The sequence below is a fragment of the Neofelis nebulosa genome, chromosome 1 (genome assembly GCF_028018385.1).
Source record: "Neofelis nebulosa isolate mNeoNeb1 chromosome 1, mNeoNeb1.pri, whole genome shotgun sequence".
NCBI lineage: Eukaryota > Metazoa > Chordata > Mammalia > Carnivora > Felidae > Neofelis > Neofelis nebulosa.
The window spans coordinates 243,426,593-243,447,234 of record NC_080782.1 but is presented as its reverse complement, the minus strand read 5'-3'; the positions used below and the strand labels follow the sequence as shown (position 1 = coordinate 243,447,234).

Sequence of the window (20,642 nt, the reverse complement as noted above, 5' to 3'; positions counted from 1 at the left end):
GAAGTTATTCCCTATGTATCATAATGCCATAGACAGTGTTATGATTCTTTTATAAGAAAAACATGAAGCAAAAATTGCTTGGCTTCACATAGGAGCCCTCGAATTTCCCTCCTTTAAAACATCCCGGTTCCTTCATTTGTGACATGATGGCACTGGGGAACCACTCTGATCCTGCAGCATATTAGAAATGCATTTCATGTTGGGGCACCTGGGTGGCTCAGTCGGTTAAGCGCCAGACTTGGGTTCAGGTCATGATTTCCCTGCTCATGAGTTGGAGCCCCGCATTGGGCTCTGTGCTGACAGCTGAGAGCCGGGAGCTTAGAGCTTGCTTCAGATTCTGTCTCCATCTCTCTGCCTCTCCCCTACTTGTGCTCTGTCTCTCTCTCTCTCTCTCTCTCTCTATCTCAAATATAAAATAAAACACAAAAAAATTTTAAAGAGAAAAAAAAGAAATGCATTTCATGGGGCGCCTGTGTGGCTTAGTTGGTTAAGTGTCTGACTCTTGAATTCGGCTCAGGTCATGATCCCAAGATTGTGGGATTGAACCCTTGGACTCTGCTGGGCATGGAGCCTGCTTGAGAGTCTCTCCCTCTCTCTCTCTCCCTCTCTCTCTCTCTCTCTCTCTCTCTGCCTACCCCTCCCCCACTTGCATGTACATGCTCTCTCTCTCAAAAAGAAGAAAGAAATGCATTTCATAACTATCCTCACCATAATCTTCAGAAGAGAAAAATGCTATTTGAAATTGTATATCTATCAATGAGTTTCACATAATACAGATTTTATTACAATTGTCCTCACATGCCTATTAAAAGAGAATTATAATGTATTCTCACCATCTTTTGTCTTTAATCTTTTTGTCCCACCTGCTCTGTCCTTAGATCACCAATTTCTATAGCTAATTTGAGGACATCTTTAAAAAAGATAATAGCATGGTAAATATTACCTATACTCAAGAATCTTAACAATTCCAGGGTTTATTGTTGTTTATTGTTGATAATTTTAATAAATCTTTGAGTAGCAAACAAGTGTTTTGTTTGTTTTCTCTTAGAAATGACAACAGATGATCTGTCCCAGGACAACTCCACTGAGAAGGAAAACGTTGTGGAACTCACAGAGTAATCTACTTCTGATCATTAAGACTCTCCAGTTTTGCAAAGTATTTTGTAAACCTCAAACACAGTTTTGTTTTTGTTTTTTTTGTTTTTTTTGTTTTTTAATTTTTTTTTCAACGTTTTTTATTTATTTTTGGGACAGAGAGAGACAGAGCATGAACGGGGGAGGGGCAGAGAGAGAGGGAGACACAGAACCGGAAGCAGGCTCCAGGCTCCGAGCCATCAGCCCAGAGCCTGACGCGGGGCTCGAACTCACGGATCGTGAGATCGTGACCTGGCTGAAGTCGGACGCTTAACCGACTGCGCCACCCAGGCGCCCCATCAAACACAGTTTTAAAATACTATTAGTACCTCACGTTTCTTGTAGTATTTTTGTTTATCTTGCTTATCTAATTCTAGGCTTTTATTTATTTAAGACTTTTTACTTCAGCTAGTAGAGTGATAATTATTTCCATCTTAGTATTATACAAGATTGGACATGATAGTTGGATTGATTTGAAAAAAGAAAAGGTTTGGGCAGTCTGCTCACCCTGCTACCTTACAGAGAAGCCTTTAGAGTAGAGACAGTCCCTTACTCCCTACCTAATGTGTCAAAAACTGGAAATGACAGCCTTCTGCAAATGGACCATGTGCAGCTTCTTCCAGCATACCCCAAACTGTAATGCCAGTTAAGGGTCACATTTAGCCTCATTCTATTTGTTAATCGTAGTGTTAAAAAAGAGAGCAAATACCAAAGATAAAAGTACAGATTATGAGAAGTCTGACACTTTTATTTCAAAGGGTTGTTGACTGTAGTCCAGACAATCTCTGGTGTGAGCCTAAGTGATTGGTTTCTAAGGGTCAGAACCCAAGAGGATGCAGGATTGGTTCTCTCTCCAGTGTGCTGGCCTGCTTCTCTTATGCCCTGCCTCTGCTTCAGGACGCCCACCTTCTGATGCAGACACTCAGTATTTGGCATGAGAACTCTAAAGTTACACACAGGAGGAATCCAGCTCATTCCATAATACTTTCTAACCATTTTCAGAATATCTAAGGAGGCATTAGGGACTTAAAATGTATTTTGTATGGAATTAGGAGACATCCAAAAAAAATTTTATGAAAAGGCTCTTTAGTCTAAAAGTCCATTGTAATGTTTCATTTTTCTTATACAAATTTCAGGTCTTATACAGAGAATGCTGAAATTCCTCATTTTCCACAAGATTTCGAAGTTGCAAAATATAACACCTTGGAAAAAGTAAGAGCCTGATTTGTAGTTGAAAACAAACCCCTGAATGTCTTCTGATTACTTTTCCTGTTTGATAATTTTCTCATTGTTTTGGAAAATTGTGCATATCCTGAATAAATATTTAATAGATGAGTTGATTTTTAATAGTCAAAAAAATTTATATTTAAAATGTAATATTTAACTTCTTAGTGTTTTTATTATAAAAGTAATACCTGCTCACAATAAAATATAAACAGCACAAAATATTAATGGGACTTTAAAAGTAAAGGACTTCTTCCGTGTTTATTAATGGCTTCTTGTATTTTAAGAGTAGATTTGACACTATTTACATTATGTTGAATTTCCATTACCACTCATTAAAAAGAAAAGGAGATAATTCTTTCTCCAATGTCGTGTAAATGAAAATTAACCCTCGCATTCAAAATGATGCTCCATTTGTATTTTTTAGATATTTTAATGAAATGTAACTTGAAAACAACATTCTTTCTGTGATAGAGAAAATATAAAAAGTGGTATAGTTTAGGGGCGCCTGGGTGGCTCAGTCGGTTAAGCGTCCGACTTCAGCTCAGGTCACGATCTCGCGGTCCGTTAGTTCGAGCCCCGCGTCGGGCTCTGGGCTGATGGCTCAGAGCCTCGAGCCTGCTTCCGATTCTGTGTCTCCCTCTCTCTCTGCCACTCCCCCTGTTCATGCTCTGTCTCTCTCTGTATCAAAAATAAATAAAACGTTAAAAAAAAAAGTGGTATAGTTTAAACACATACAGATATATCTGTAGTAAAAATACAGGCAGGAGATATACCAAAATATTAATAGTAATTATATCTGTAGTGTGCTTTCCGGTAATTTTTATTTTTTCTTCATACTTTGTGTATTTTCCGAATTGTGTCTCCCGTGAACTTGTGTTGGCTTTATAATCTACATTTTTAAATGGTGCGTGCGGCTTGTTATTTAACGGACACACAACCTATTTTCCAGGTTGGGGCGGAGGGTGGTAAGGCAGTGGCGGTGGTGGAACTGCAGTGCTCCCGGGAGGAGCCCGGGGACGCCGCCTTCCTGATATCCGCACACTTCCTCTCGGCCACCGGCGTCAAGGTATCGATCTTTATATTGATTCGTATGTGTTTATCCACCCTCGCTCATAACTAGTTTCCTTAACACTGGTCAAGGTACCGGCCAATCTGTTACTCTTTTTCTTTTTACCTGGTAAATGGTTTTGAAAAGTTGAGCCGTGTTCTCCCTTGCAGTGTAGCAGGTGAAGGAAAGGGGGTGAGAGCGGCGCCTTGACTAGAGCCGCACGGGGTTCTTCAATGTCAATAGGGGAATATTCAGCGGGTGCAGGGCACGTGGGCTTCCTGCCCCTGTGTTGAAGCACTTAGGGGAACTTTCCTAATGCACACACTGCTAAAAACCACCCATTCACACACTTGGTTAAGTACCTGCTGAGTACCAAGTGATCTACCAGAAGCCAAAGATAAAAATTACTTAGGGGCGCATGGGTGGCTCCGTCGGCGAGGAGTCTGACTTCAGCTCAGGTCATGATCTGGCAGTACACGAGTTCAAGCCCCACCTCAGGCTCTGTGCTGACAGCTCCAACCCTGCAGCCTGCTTCGTTCTGTGTCTCCCTCTCTCTCTCTGCCCCTCCCCCTTTTGCATTCTCTCTCTCTCTCTCTCTCTCTCTCTCTCTCTCTCTCTCTTAAAAATAAATAAACATTAAATTTTCTTTCTTTAATTACTTCAAACCCTGCCCCTCAGAGGTAGATCACCACCAGGGAAGATTCATGATTGTAACCCCCTGGGACAGAACTGGGACAGAACCCACTGGGACAGAACTGATACTGAAATGTAAAGTATTGTAGGCTCACAAACAACCAGGAAGCCTTTGCAGAGCCCGAGACCTCTGCATTAGGTCACTGTCAAGTCAAGGGCATGGTTCCCATCTGAAACTATTATGACACAAAAATAAATTCAGAACTAATACCTAAAGTTCAAAGCAAATGCTGCCACACCACCAGGGTGTCTTCCGTTTAGACAGACTTACAGGCAGGAAGCACAGCACCCACAGGGCACACAGACCCTCTTCAGGGGGAGTGGTCCTCGCAGCATGTTACTCGGGCTCTGGATGCTTCTGGCTTTGCCCCCTCTGGAGGTGCCAGCTGTGGTGCCAGGAGGGAGGCTCACATCAGGAGGAGGCAGGATCTACCTGACGTAGAAAGTCACCCACAGTAGCCCGTACCTGTTGTAACATGGGCCTAGGTTGGAGATGTCTTGAAGGGAGATGCCCATTGCTCGCATCACTGCCCTCAGGGAAGCCCAAGGCTCAGGTTTCCCACCCACCATTTAAGTTTCATTCATTGAACTCCTGGTCCTGATGCAATTTATTAATGAGAGGTCACTAATACCTAAGCAATTTTGCCTAATATTACAGCGTCCCACCCTTATCAGCTTTCCACAGGAACAAATGTAAAAAGTTAATCCAAGTCGAATGTGTCCAAGGAGGAGAAGGGGTTTTGTTAACCTTTTACCCAAAAACATGTGCTCTGTTTTGTGGAGGATTTAGTTGTGTGGGTAAAAAGTAAAACCATGATAGAGTGTGTTGTCACTGGTTTTCTTTACTGAAAACTATAAGGCTGCATCAGCCACTGTGTCCCCTCCTGCTTACTATCTCGAGAGCCCTTCCTGAGTGCCTTCCGCCCTTAGCAGGCGTGAGTCTGAGAACACAAGTAGAGTGCTCCTCCGGTGAGTGTGTTCACTTTGATAGAAATTATCCTCACCAACTGTGAAAGAGCTGTCCTGCAGAAGAGGCTTTTCTAGTTTGCCCCTCTCATAAAAAGCCAATTTGATGGAAGCCTTCCAAAATTGTGTTAACTCTGCCTTCTCAAATGGGGTAACTTGAACATGGTATGCTCTTTTCTCTCAGCTTCAGAGGTGTCCTGTGGCCACCAGAGCGGGAGGGCAGTTGAGCAGTGTCATGAGTAGCCTGGCTTCTTCCTGGGGCGGCACACTCCAGAGCCAGAGGCTTGGCTGACACCCAAACCGACACCCACGGGCAAGACCTCCCCCGTTCTCTGAGGTTAATGACTTTGGGATAACTGCTCACTACAGGAGCACGGATTTCCAGGAAAAGCAGAAGAATGCCACATCCATGGGCAGGTTGGAATGAGGGAGACAGTTTGCGTCTATCCACAGGATGCCTTGTTCCACTCCCTCAACATTATTTGCGTGACCTGAGAGCTTTCTGCCTTTCTCCTTGCTGTGGTAGTATCATTTCATTTTGACGGTGTGCTTGTCCCTAACAGTACCTCATTTCTGAGCTATTTTTCTTTTCCTCCCTTCCCCTGATTTATTTTTCCCATTTCCAAAAAGCTTGAAAGCCAGATTTCAAAGCTAATTAGAATAGTATGTAAATTAAGAATGTGTAGTCTCTGAACAGACGTTTGAGTGACTCTCCAGTGAATCAAATGTGCCTCTTCTGCATGTTGGGCCTGCTCAAGCTTTTCTCCCTTTCAGGTTTTAGGCTGTTTTGTGAAGGATTGAAGATTTAAGTAATTCTTTGAAAATAGTTAATAAACTTTTTCATGGCAGGGATCCAATGCCTATTTACATTGCTTTCCCCTGTGGTACATAGGAGGCATTCGGTAAAGACCCGTCTGTGAATAAGTTAGTACATCCTTGCATCCTGACATTGTGCTGCACGCTATGATTCACAGACTAGAAGACACTTCTCTGTAAAGAAAACCTCTGCAGATGCAAGTGAGCACTATGAAAATTACATTGAAGAACTGAAGAAACAAGGATTTCTGCTAAGGGAATATTTTACACCCGAAGCAACCCAGTTGGCATCTGAAAAACTGCAGGCGGTAAGACTGACTCATATGTTTAGTTTTTGTGACTGACTGAGTATGTTGAATAGAAATGTTTTCTTTGTGACAAATAAAAACTTGGCAGGAGGGAAGAGTGGGAGTTAAGAACAGGAAAGGTAAACTCACAAAAATGCACGGCAGGGCAGCCGGTGGGGAGTGAGTTCCAGGATAAGCCATGAAACTTCCTGCTTGCTTCAGCAACAAACCCTCATGGCTTTCAGAAAATTTGATTATAACCTGGGCCAGGAATCAGGGGTCCTTAACCCTTAATGCTGCTTAACCTTCGATGCCACTGGCAGGCCTCAAGCTGATAAAGTGAAGGAAGAGTCAAAAGAAAACATAGAGTGAGAGTAAAAGAGAGAAGGGGAAATGAGGAGAGTGTAGGGAGGAAGTGGAAGCTCAAAGTTATCAGTCACTTGACTGCCCGTGACTCTTTGCCTGGCTGAAATTAATTATTTCTTCTCTCTTGGTTTTAAATCAGTCCACTTACGAAACTTCTTGTTGGTTTTTCAAATTTTGTTGTTGCAGTTGCTTTTGGAGGAGGTAATGAATTCAAGCACTCTGAGCAAAGAGGTGAGCGATTTGGTGGAGATGGTGTGGGCGGAAGCTCTCGGCCACCTGGAGCACACACTTCTCAAGCCTGCGAACAGGATTAGTCTCAATGACGTGAGTCACGTGCATCCTCCAAGCAAACCTCTATCGTGACAGACCCGCTTTCTGGCTCACTAGCTTGAATGATAGGACGTGTGTTTGCGCACCTGTCTGGTTGTTCTGGATGCGTTCCTGACATTCTTTTTCGTACCTTGGAGAAAGGGAATGTGGAGAGTGCTGAGAGGAAAACAAGCTTCCGGGAAAACTAGATGTTCCTGTCTCTCAAATGTCAGACCCAAGAACTGCTCCAAGCAGGCTTTTTGGTGCCTGCTCTGTAGGAGGCCCGCTCTCCTAGGTCCCGAGGTTTGTGGCAGGCCTGAGGGACAGGGATGCTGTTGGTCCTCAGTCGGATGCTCAGACCCTATTCTGCTTCCGTCACTGCTTCACAGTCTTGGAACTTGTGACTGTTGTAGAGAAAGACAGCATGCTTCCAGAAGGTACTCTTCTTAATTTTACATGATTGAAGGAGCAAGTGAAGACAGTATTCCCAGTGGTACAATTGCGTTGTCGTAGTAAAATAGTACAGTCTTCTTCTGTGGAACTAAACTAATTTATTTCAGGGAGAAAAAGGTTTCCTGGCACAAGGCTCAAAATGCACTTGTGTAATTAGAAATACATTCTGCTGGATTTTGTTCTTACTTTGATTCTTTCTAAATTTCTAAATTTCTTTCTAAAATCTTTCTAAATTTCTTGTGTGAAAAGCACATCTCCTATGGTTGTGCTAGAATTCCTCTCTCTGTGAATATAGACATAGCTGTGGATGCAGTTGTAGCTATAGATACAGATGTAGATGCAGGTATAGATATAGATACACAGATACAGATATTTAAGGCTCTGGTTCTTTCCTTTAGTTAAGCTGAGCCCATTTTTGGAAACCTTCTCATGGCATCATTGTCACAGCTGAGATACATCTCCCATAAACGTGGCATTTGTTTTATGGCTGGTGTCCAGTAGAAAACTAATAGTTATGACATATCTAACAACTATTTTAGGTATTTTTATGCATGTCCCTTCACTTTCTCTTTGATTGTAAAGATTCAATTTTAATAAGAGTATATTGTTGTCCACTTAAAGGTGAGCAAGGCAGAGGGAGTTCTCCTTCTAGTAAAGGCAGCCCTGAAAAATGGAGAAACAGAAGAACAATTGCAAAATATGATGACCGAGTTCTACAGATTAATGCCTCACAGAGGCACAGCAACCGAAGAAGTGAACCTGAGACTATTAGCTAAGAAAGAGGACCTCTGCCAGGTAAATCTCTGAAATACAGAATTCAATTTAAAATATGTTGGGTAAGAATCTTTTCAAATCTGATTAATAAGATAGCACTGAATCACAAAAGTTGGCTCAAAAATAAATGCTGAGTCATTTTAGAATGCTTTGGATCCTTATGGAAGTTATCTGAACCATGTTCCCAAACATGAATGTGTTGGAATACTAGTACAAAGGCAGATATGTTTAGAATTGCTGCACGGTAAAGTAATTTTCTACATTAGGATGATGCTGGCCGGCCAGGTCTGAGGACCCAGAGCGGCTTCCTGGCTGCTCACAGGATAGAAATCAGTGGGATTGATGGGGTGCCTGGATGGCTCAGTCAGTTAAGCGTCCAACTTCGGCTCGGGTCATGAACTCGCTGTTCATGGATTCGAGCCCTGCATCAGGTTCTGTGCTGGCAGCTCAGAGCCTGGAGCCTACTTCTGATTCTGTCTCCCTCTCTGCCCTTCCCCCACTTACTCTCCATGTCTCTCTCTCTCTCTCAAAGATAAACATTTTAAAAACTTAAAAAAGAAAGAAATTGCAGGATAGAAATCAAAGGTGGGCCAGCGGGAGGTGAAAGCAGAGGTTACTGAAGGGAGAGAGAGTGCAGGTACAGGCAGTGTCTGGGAGAGGGAACCTTATCTTTGCCTGAGGTCTGGGGTTTCTGTGGAGGGTCGTGGTCTGGTGTACATGTGCTCTCAGGCATGCAGGAACTGCTCAAAACAAAGTGGGGGCTTAGGTGATGTTCCTTGGAGCCAGGAGGGTTGTGTGAGATATGTAACTCTGGTGATCTGGAATGCGCACATACTGGCTTCTCAGGTCTTCTCACCTGGTCCTTCCTTAGGTATTATCTCTTCTACAGAAATCCTTAACTCCTGGTCCCATACAAGGAGGACATGCACTATTTGCATTCTGACCTGTGTGTAAAGTGGGGGTCCTAACAAGAATAGAAGCAGGAAAAGGAGTAAAAAGCAGATTTTTATGGAGTCCTTCAGTTTCCCTATCTCAAGGAGATGAGTTGGGATTGTGTTTGTAAAAGAAACAGAAAGCTGTAATTGCCTTGAACAATGAGGATACTTACCCCCCTGTATAACAGGAAGCCAGCTGTAGGGTGACGGCTGGTCTGGTCCAGTCGCTCAAAGGTAGCATTATCATCAGGGGCCAGCTTCTTCCCATCTCTGTGCTCCCTTCTCCACCTGGCTCCCCTTACATCACCTTTCAGCTACAGTGCTTCCTAGCATCCCATCCAGAGTATTTCTTTTCTTATCTCTTAGAAGAGGCTCCCCCTACCCCCTGCAGTCCAAAATAAGTGAAGAACCAACAGATGAGATGAACCAGTCCGCAGGATGAGAAAGGAGTCTTCCAAATTTAAAGTTTCATGATTTGCCTAACCAGAAGAAAGAACCTCAGTGGCTGGTTTTCGTATTGAGCAGGTGTCTGGGATGCCCATCCAAATGCTTTTTCATTTAACTTTTATATATTTTCAGTAGGTGATGCATCTGCATTATTCAAAAGTCAAAATTATATATTTTTTAAAGTTTATTTATTTTGAGAGAGAGAGAGAGAGCAGAGGAGGGGCAGAGAGAGAGGGAGACAGAATCCCAAGAAGGCTCAGCGATGTCAGCCCAGAGCCCGATGCCGGGCTCATGACCTGAGCCAAAATCAAGAGTCAGATGCTTAACCTACTGAGACTCCCAGGTGCCCGGTCAAAATTATATTTACAAGGAATACTCAGAGTAGTCTCTGTTCTACCCTGTCCCCTCCACCCATTGCAACTCCCCAACTCGATAGATAACGATTTTTACTAATTCGTTTGTCTTTGCAGTTTCTTTATGCACAAAACTGTAAATATTCACGTATATACTTATTCCTCTTCTCCTTTTTTTACATAAAAAGTCATATGCCGTCTTTGCTGCTCTGCGCCCGCTTTCCCCACTTAACATATCCTGTACATAGAGAGCATCTTCACTCACCACATTGTGGATTGTTTCCGGACTTTGCTACTACAAACAGTGCCACAGTGAATACGCTTTTGTATTTGTCATTTCGTACCTTCAGAGGAGTGTCCCTGAGACATGTCCCAGGAATAGAAGTGCTAGCTTACAGGGTGAATGCATCTGTAATTGTGATAGATTTTGTCCGATTCCCTCATAAAGGTTCTACTGTTTGCCCACCCATCATCAGTGAATGAGAGTTTCTATTTCCTGTAGTTTTACCACAAGTGTATTTGTCAAACTTTTATAGATTTTACCAATTTTGTGGATGAGAAATGACTTCTCAGTTCCAGGATTTGTATTTAGGGGACGTTTGTGTGTCTTTTTCTGTGAACTGCCAATTCATGACCTTTGCCTCTTTTTCTTTTGGATCTTGATATTTTTCCATGATTTTTAGGACATCTTAAGAAGTTAGGGAGCTTAGTCTGGGATGAGTTACAAATATTTGCTACAGTTTATTTGTTTCGTTTTACTTTGTTCTTTACTTTGCTTATGGTGAATTGGGGTGATGGTTGATGTGTTCTATTTCACCACACAGAAATTTTTGACTTTTATATAGAAAAATTCATCAGTCTCTTCTTTTCTGGCTGGTGTATTTGAATTGAAATTAGCCCCTCGCCACGCCAAGGTCATAAGGATGCATGGCAAGTAGAGTGAATAGGGCTCCCCTGTCAATGTCTCCTTAGCCTCAAAGATGGTGAAAGCAATACATTCCTGTATAAACGTAATTCAGATTATCCAGGAGCTGTGTTCCCTCCTCCAAGCTCCATGACCTATGAGTATACTAAGTATACCAGGGTTCCCTTTCAGGGAAGACACCTGTTTCTTCATCATTTTTGTGTCTTTCAAACCTAATACCAGCCTGGCATAGAGAACATGTTTAATGAATTTTTTGGTAACAGAATTGGACTTGAGTCCTGATGATCTGAGTTCCTATTTAGTCACTATCCCCTCTCTGCTGTGGAGTCATGAGCAATTAATTCAGCTTCTCAGAGCCTCATTGTCCCCATCTATCCAGTGAGGATAATAAGATCTAATAAGACCAGTGTAACAGTGTGGATTAAAGGAACAGTGTACCTGAAAACACTTTATCAACAATGATGTGCTGTCCTAAAGTACACTATTATTATTATTGTATATTATGCTATCACTGAGGGCACAATACATACTAAAGGTATTACCTTTAATGTTCCACTTACATATTGATCAAAATATTGATCAAAAGCTTTGGGGAGGGGCACCTGGCTGGCTCAGTTGGTGGAACATGTGACTCTTGATCTCTCTGGGTTTTGAGTTCAAGCCCCACATTGGGTGCAGACATTACTTAAAAGTAAAACCTTTGGAAGAAAAAAAGCTTTGGGGAAATAAAACCTTATTTTTCCAGTCTTTTTGAGAAAGTGTAATGTGCTATAAATATTTTGATATGTAGTGATTCTAACGTCTTACATCATTTCCATCTACAGCTAATAAGAGACATGGTTAATGTCTGTGAAACTAATGTGTCCAGACCCAACCCGCCTTCTCTTGCCAAATACCGAGCTTTGAGATGCAAAATTGAGCATGTTGAACAGAACACTGAAGAATTTTTCAGAGTTAGAAAAGAGGTTTTACAGAATAATCACAGGTATGCATAAAGGAAATGTCTTAGGATCTGTTATTATGTAATACTATTTCAGATTCTGTTAAAAAGCTACTGTCCAGGGGTGCCTAGGTGGCTCAGACGCTTGATTTTTGCTTAGGTCATGATCTCATGGCTCCTGAGTTCAAGCCCCCTGCAGTTGGGCTCCACACTGAGAGGGCGGAGCCTGCTTAAGATTCTCTCTTTCTCCCTCTCCCCACCCCCCACATGCATGCGGGCATGCTCCCTCCCCCCCCCCAAAAAAAAAAGCTACTCTCCACAATTACCGGTATGATTTAATCCTCTATAACAAGGTAACTATATTGTGATGACAAATTTCTTTCTTCAGTGTTTATAATATAACTTGGGACAGTATTCTATGCTTGAAAACTCTCCCCATTCACTCTGAGTTCAAGCTTACCTAATCTTGCTGAGAATTAAATTTAAAAATTTTAAATCACAAGGCTTTTTTGTGTTTTGAAGGGTGTTATATAGGAAAACCCATTTAAATTAAGATTTTAAAATGCAGCTGTGTGCATGGTAGCTTCTAAGACGCCCACTCAATGGCATGAAAACACTCAGTTGAAAATCTGGAAAACATGGCCAGAGATATGGCACCCCTAACCGTCAGTCACATCCGTTATCTGTTTCCTCACTGATGGTGAGACTCCCTGTTTCTTGTGCTCACGTGTGTTCTACAAGCCAGGACAGCAGCAGGAGCAACAGGAGGCTGGATCAGCCTCTCAGACCAGCCTTCACTGGGTGTCAGTTTCCTCTGAGAGCCTGGACCCAGTTTCAAGGTTCAGAAACTAATTTGATGGATTATTCTTAAGGGTGGGACTGACTTCCATTGGATTGGTCACTCAGCCCACTAATGTAACTTCCCAGCACTCCTCTGCCTGAAGTCTTTCTTCTGGGTGTTTCTGGCATCTCAGCTCTCATTAGGTACAATGGGCCAGGTTAGCCTTAATCAGCCTCACACACTGCTTGGAGCCAAACCACGGGGGCCATTTGTTACATTTTTAGGAATTTTGTGAGCTGAATACCATTAGTAACTTGACATCGGCTGTGGTGGGAGGATTTATACCATAGAAACCAGCAAATGCCACAAATCGGGGTCCTGTGTGGGTTTTGCTATTGCTTTGAGAACTGGTTTTCCGGCAGCTAGCTAGAAGCACCCCCCTTATGGACTAATTCAGACCTGTCTAAAACGGTGTTCTGCCTTCCTTGATCAGTTGCCCTCAAATGCCATTACTAGCGTTACTTCACACCCACCAAGATGGCTGTATATTTTTTTTTTTTTTTTGAGAAAATGAAAATATGGGTAATCATAGTGTTGGTGAGGATGCCGGGAAATTGGAACTCCCATAAAATTGTGCAGCCGCTGTTTGGCGGTTCCTCAACAAATTCAGCACAGAATTACTGTCTGCCCCAGCGATTCCAGTCCTCGTTAGATACCCCAAAGAAGTGGAAACAAGTACTCAAGCAGATACGGATACATGAATGTTCATAGCAGTGCTATTCACGATAGCCCAACGGTGGAAACAACCCAAATGTCCATCAGTGGTTGAATGGATTAGCAAAACGTGGTATGTACACATAATGGAATGTTAATCACCAAAAATGAGTGAGGTACTAATACATATTACAAGATGGGTGAGTCTCAAAAGCATTATGCTAAGTGAAAGAAGCCAGACATGAAAGACCACATATTGTATGATTTCATGTATATGCAATATCTGGAAGAGACAAATCGAATCCATGGAGACAGAAAGCAGATTGCCAGGCTCCAGGAGAGGAAAGAATGGGGACCGACTGCTAAATGGGTGCGGGCTGTTCTTCTGGAGTGCTGAAATGTTTAAGTAGAAGCGGTGGCTGCACATTTTAATATGCTAATTATTACGGAACGGTATACTTCAAAAGGGTTAGTTTTGTGTTATGTGACTTTTACATCAGTTAAAAAAATCCTTTCCTTTAGATCTTTTCCAGATTTTGCTTTTATATATAATCAAATTACTTTTACTTCTTTTGATTTGACTTTTGACCCACCCCTAGATATCTGCTAGGATCTAATACTAAATTAGAAACTACTAACAATGAAGGCAGAATCAGGAGGGGAGTAACTGACTTTCTCCAGGGAGTCAAAGAGAAGGAAGAGCCATGTCTTCAAGCCCTGGGGAGGGGGGTGCAGTTCAGTCATCTAATGTAACTCAAGCCCTTAGAGATCTCACCTCGCACCCTAGTAATGTCATACAACAAAAGTGGACCTCTCTGTGTGGAGAGATTCTGCTGCTGTTAAGAAGCACAAGCAGAAGGAGCAGAAGAAGAAGGAAAAGAATAAGCAGAAGCAGGAGAAGGAGAAGAAGATTTTCTCCATTTCATTTCACTAATGATGATTTTTTCATATTCATTTTTTCTAGTTATAAAATTCATGTTCTTTGCTGAAAGTTTAGACAATATGTGAAAACATGAAGAAAATTAAAGATCACCCAAAATCTCACCACCCAGAGATAACCCAGAGATAACATGACCACTGTTAACATTTTGGTGTAGAATAAATATATCCCAAATTGAATTATTGATTCTTCTCCTCACCTAGTGGTGTGTTGGTAAGCCAGCTCTCTGAAATAAAAGTCCTGACTTGTAACAACTGCTGATTTCTGTGGTATAAAAATGCTCCCACCATAGCTAACCTCAGGCTACCAATGTGACACCAAGAAACATGGAGTTGGGAAGACATACTGGATAGACTCTCCTACCCCCTCCACCCCACAACTCCGTCTCTCCGTAGTGCCCAGTCTTTCCCCATGCCTCCCCATCTAGTCACCCACCCAGAGCCATTGTCAACTGTCCCTCATCCCACATCTCCATTCCTGTCACTTCTGCCTCCAAAATGTCTGTAATCCATTGGCTTCTTTCGTTCACACTGCTGCCACCTTCAGTCCAGACACCGTTGTCTCATCTCCTTCCTGACGTTCTTCCCGCTCCTGCCACATCCAATTAAGTTTCCCATAACAACCAGTTAAGTCTTAGAATACACACTGTATTATGCCATGTTGCAGTAAATATCACCTTCAAGGATAGGCCTTTCTTGACTATCCTGTCTCTGAACCTGGTAGAGTAGAACTTAAAATCAGTTATTTGTTGGGGCGCCTGGATGGCGCAGTCGGTTAAGCGTCCGACTTCAGCCAGGTCACGATCTCACGGTCCGTGAGTTCGAGCCCCGCGTCAGGCTCTGGGCTGATGGCTCGGAGCCTGGAGCCTGTTTCCGATTCTGTGTCTCCCTCTCTCTCTGCCCCTCCCCGTTCATGCTCTGTCTCTCTCTGTCCCAAAAAAATAAATAAAAAACGTTGAAAAAAAAAAAAATTAAAAAAAAAAAAAAATCAGTTATTTGTTAACTTTTCATTTTTGTCTCGCTATTAGGATGTAAGCCCCATGAAGCCAGAGACCGTGCTATCTCACTTCTAGTGCCTGGCAGAACACTCAGCACAGAGTGTATTTGTGAATGATTGAGTGCAATGAATTCAAGCTATTTATTCTATATGTTATATATTTGAAAAAGTTTGGGATCATACCATCCATAAAGTTTTGTAACCTATTTTTAAAATTCATTTTACAACAAGTCTTACTTCATATACTTATTTATTTTTTAAGAGTATGATTTTTTTTTAATGGCTACATAGTATTTGCAAGAAATGTTATGTTGTGACTCACAGAATCCATTCCATAATAATGGACGTTTGGGCTGTTTTGGGTTTTCTCCTGCTAATAATGATTTTTTATTTTACTTTCGATTGTACAGTCTCAAGATTTTTCTTCTGCTTTTTACAGTACAGGTCCAGTAGACATCTTGCAGATATTTAGAGTTGGCAGAGTGAATGAAGCCACAGAGTTTTTGAGCCAGCTTGGCAATGTGAAGCCCTTACTGCATGGATCTCCCGTACAAAGCTTTGTAGGGATCCTATCCCGGTAAGAGGACACCATCTTTATTTTCCAAATGTTTCAGCCTCACGAACGAAGTGTTTTACCCTTTTTCCTACTTTTTTTATACCCTACCTGGGTCTCTTCAGTTAAAACCAGCTTACTGCATTCCAGAGAAAACTGAGCCCTTTAAATTATAATTAAATATAATTTAAATTATTTATTATTATATGTATTTTAAAGTGTAGTACATGGGTATGAATTACTTCTTGAAGACAGTATCATATGAAGAAAGGAGATTCTCTATTTCATGGCTCTTCTGTGTGTCTAATTTGGGAATGTCCAATACTTAAAGAGAAGGGTCTACAAATTAGAGTACCTAGATGCTATGAGTTATCTATTCAAAATGTAACTCTAATTTCTGTTTGCTTTGAATAATCACTTAATATTAAAGCCAAACTGCAGTCACAGAGAGCAGGGGAGAATATGATTACATCTGGGTCCTTAACTAAATACCTAAGAGGAAATATAAAAGGAAATATACAGGATACATCTAGAAAAAACGTTCAACTGCTGTTGAAGGACCCAAAAGACACTTACATTAATCGGAAGGATGCCAAGTTTCCTTAAATTAACCTATAAATTTAGAGCTATCACAATAAAAGTGCTAACAAGATGTTTTTTTAAGAAATAAAAAGCTGATTATACTGCACATATTTTTCTTTTAATTTTTTTTTTTAACGTTTATTTATTTTTGAGACAGAGAGAGACAGAGCATGAATGGGGGAGGGTCACAGAGAGACGGAGACACAGAATCTGAAACAGGCTCCAGGCTCTGAGCGGTCAGCACAGAGCCCGACGCGGGGCTCGAACTCACGGACCGTGAGATCATGACCTGAGCCGAAGTCGGACGCTTAACCAACTGAGCCACCCAGGCACCCCAACACATATTTTTTTTTAAATTTGACTTTGCCAGAGTAATTTTGAAAAAGAAGATTAATGAGGAAGAATTAACCAGACACTAAAAACATGTTATAAAACTGTGTTCATTAAAACAGTGAGGTGTGCCCAAAAAGATGATTCTACAGAATAAAGAATCCAAAAGTAAATGCAAAAACATAGAGGGTTTAGTACATGATAAAAGTAGCTTTTATTTCTGTGGAAGAAAGATAATTTCTTCAATTCTATGTATTGGGACAGATTAGTACCTGGCAAAATACAAAGTTGGATCCTTACCTCATTCCTCACACGTAGATAAACTCCACATGGAGCAAAGATTGAAAAATGAAAAATGAAAATATAAAGGTACTAATTGAAAAATAGGACAGTTTTTTTAATACTCTTTAAGTAGGACTAAAACCCAAAAACCACTTTACAAAGGTAATTACATTTCATAACACAAAATTCAAACTGGAGATGTTCATGTAATAAACGCAGAAGTCTCCCTTTACCCACCTTCTCAGAGACAACAGGGTTTAACTTTGATTGCAGAGAGTTCTTAGCAATGCTAGAAGGCCTGTAGGATATGTGTAAGTTCTTGAGCCAGGGAGAAACGCAGTCAGCATTGGGCCTAAACATGGTTCTGTTGAGTGCTCCACATTGGCAGGTTGGAGTCAGAACCCTGACCCAAGGCAGGAAGAATGCCCAGCACCTCCAGGCTGGTCAAGACAGGGATGAGAAACTGACCATAGATTGGGTCATGTGAATAGCACCTAGAAATCCTTCTGTGAGATTACTTTGAAATACATTTTTCTTTTCATTTCATGCTCTTTATTTATTTATTGTCTTTTTAATTGGTGTCTTTTTTCCAGCTTTATTAAGGTGTGATTGACAAATGATAATTGTATATATTTAGGTTGTACAAGGGGATTTTTTAAATGCATAACATGATGATTTCATGTACATGTACATTGTGAAATGATTATCACAATCAAGTTAACACATCCATCACTTCATATAGTTATCTTTTTTTCTTGTGGTGAGAACATAAGGTCTACTCTTAGCAAAGATAATTTATTTTTATTCTTTATCTTAGAACTGAAAGTTTATACTCTTAAGCCAACAACTCCCCATTTTCCCCAACCCCCACCTCCTAGAAACCACCATTCTGCACTCTGGTTCTGAGTTCGACTTTTCTAGATTCCACATATACGTGAGGTTATGCAGTATTTATCTTTCTTCTTCTATCTTATCTTATCTTCTATCTTATCTTTATATTTCACTTAGCATAATGTCCTCCTTGAATAGTACCTGTCTTTGCTAGAATTATGACCCTATAATTAAAAATACCCTTTCTTTTAGTAAATCATTTTAATGTCCTTTTCTTTTTAGTGGGTTGCTTTTACCCAAAGTAGTTGAAGATCGTGGCACAAAGAGAACAGACACTGGAAATCTTGGGAGTGGGATATATTTCAGCGATTCACTCAGGTTAGTATATTACATATACTATACATGATGTCTTAACCATGTTACTCACACCCATCACCAAGGATTTATACCCAAGTAGTTGCTATGTGGTTTCCTCCATCTTTCCTTTGTAAGGGATTTCTCATCCAAGAAACATATCGGTGAAAGCAACCAGTTTTCTCAGTATACCATAGAAATATGTCTTTTGTGGTGGATATTTGGGAAAATTTTATTTTAAATCACCTTGATTTTACTATCCTGAGAGTCTTTACATATATTTACCTGCTTAATCCTTACAACAACCCTCTTAGGTCAGTTCTATTATTATCCCATATCACAGATGAGAACACTGAGGGACAGTGAGGGTATCTTGCCCAAGATCACATAGCATTTTGTCTTTCTCCAGGACCAGTGATCTTAACTTCTATAGCACATGACCTCTCATGTGCTTATACACATTATATACACAACTTACCATTTACACAACTTAAGTTGTGTCTTATCTATTGTAAATGAACTCTATGTGTATAGAATAATATTTCATCTTCAATATCCTTGTTAATATTTAAATCTATCCCCACAATAGCCACAGGGTATTAAACATCTGCCCTGTGCAAGGCACCGGACTAGTGCTTCACGTACATTGTCTATAAACCTCACAGGTGGTATTGTGACATCATTTCGTGACAAGGAAACAGACTGATGGAGGTTAAGTAACTTGCATAAAGTCACAGACCTAGTTAAATGATGAACCCTGGGTTCAGGCCAGGCCAGGATAATTAATTATCCAGGATATTTCAGGAATTCCCATGGAAATCCATAAGAAAAAAATAACCCAAAAAGCAAATGGACAAAAGACATGAGTAGGAACCTAATAGAAGAGGAAACACATGGACAATGTCATTTGAAAAGGTTACTAATCAAGAATATGCATTCATCTATCATATACCATTTAATACCTATCAGCAAAAAAAAAAAACAAAAGCAACAACTCTAGGTGTTGGTAAGTCTCTAGAACAGTCTGAACTCTCAGACACTGTCAATAAACTGATAAGCCCTCTTGAGAAAATGTTGGCATCATCTGCTGTAGTTGAAGAGCATAGTTAATGGTGTGACTTAGGAATCCTATAGATTGGACTAGGAACCAGGAAGCAGCGGTTCTCAATCCTGGCTACACATTCAAATCACCTGGAGCTTTTATTTTTATCTTTTTATGTTTTTTACTTGAAGGACTTTCTTTTAAAGTTTTCATTCAAATTCCAGCCAGTTAACACAGTGTAATGTTTGTTTCAGGTGTACAGGTTAGTGATCCAACACGTCTGTGCAACACCCAGTACTCATCACAAGTGCCCTCCTTAATCCCCATCACCTATTTCACCCATCGCCCCACCCACCTCCCCACCTGGAGGCGCTTTTAAACACCACTGGTGCTGATTTCACCCCAGATCAGTTAAATCAGGATGTCTAGGGGTGAGGTTTTTAAGCTCCCTGGATGATTCAGCCTGAGTTGAGAATCACTTCCCTAGTGAGTCTACATAGACCAGGAGACATGTACACAAATGGCCAAGAAAACTAAGATCACTGGAAATGATGCAGATGTCCAGTAAGAGTGGAATGGATCCAAAAATTTTGGTGTCGGCCTACATGGAGTCCTATATGGCAGTTGAGACACGTGTACTACAGCACACGTGCCAAATGGAGGCGTCTTAGGAAGGTAACGTGGAGCAAATAATTGCTCTATGATTCTATATGTACGCAGAGTTTGAAAACAAGCAAAACTAAGCATACTGTTGAGGGACACATATCTATGCATCAATACTGTAAAAGAAAGAAAAAATAATATACACATAAACACAAGATAGCGATGAGATTACCCTCTGGGTGGCAGGGAAGGGAATGCCACAGGGCAACGTAGAAATATTGATGATGTTCTTTTCCGTTTCTTTTCTTTTTTTTTTTAGTGTTTATTTATTGTTGAGAGACAGTGGGCACACATGCATACATTTGCAGAACAGGGGTAGAGAGAGAGAGAGAGAGACAGTGGGTCCAAAGCTGGCTCATGCTGACAGCAGAGAGACCGATGCAGGGCTTGAACTCACTAACCGTGAGATCATGACCTGAGCCAAGGTCAGGTGCTTAACCGACTGAGGCACCCAGGCGCTCCTGTTCTTTTCTGTTTCTTAAGCTTCGCAGGAGCTATGTGGTTGTCTGTCTTATCATTGTTCTTGAAACTTAACACTTATAGTATAAATGCTCTTTCCTCTGTACAAATCTTTCAAAGTAAAATTTTTTTAATGTTAAGATTTTTTTTTTTAACAAATTGGGATTCCTTTGAATTTAACCAAATGGAAGTCCTTGGTGACTTTGGACAGAGTGGTTTCAGTTGAGCCAAACTGCAACAGGCTGAAGGGTGATGGACAAGCAAGCAGATAGAGGCAGCCATTGAGAAAGGTGGGGGATGGAGAGGGAGGAAGCGGAGGTAAAGTCAAGGGTCACAGGCTCAGCAGTCACAGGGAAACAAGTTTTAGGAGAAATGGGGGAAATTGATTATTTTTTTTTAAGGGGACAGGTCTTGGGGCACCTGGAAGGCACAGTCAGTAGAG

At 41.2% G+C, this 20,642-nt stretch overlaps 1 protein-coding gene across 4 annotated transcripts in view; it reads left to right on the top strand.

Annotated features, from left to right (window-relative positions):
* Positions 1–20,642, top strand: part of PARP4 (poly(ADP-ribose) polymerase family member 4) — a 121,523-nt gene that overhangs the window by 20,937 nt on the left and 79,944 nt on the right. For all 4 annotated transcript variants that reach the window (XM_058690589.1, XM_058690585.1, XM_058690592.1 and 1 more), the window contains 9 exons: positions 1,049–1,115; positions 2,271–2,346; positions 3,311–3,427; positions 6,043–6,192; positions 6,724–6,861; positions 7,921–8,094; positions 11,558–11,718; positions 15,544–15,681; positions 17,965–18,060. In XM_058690589.1, the coding sequence (XP_058546572.1) occupies positions 1,049–1,115; positions 2,271–2,346; positions 3,311–3,427; positions 6,043–6,192; positions 6,724–6,861; positions 7,921–8,094; positions 11,558–11,718; positions 15,544–15,681; positions 17,965–18,060 (1,117 nt within the window). The remainder of the gene's footprint in view (positions 1–1,048; positions 1,116–2,270; positions 2,347–3,310; positions 3,428–6,042; positions 6,193–6,723; positions 6,862–7,920; positions 8,095–11,557; positions 11,719–15,543; positions 15,682–17,964; positions 18,061–20,642) is intronic.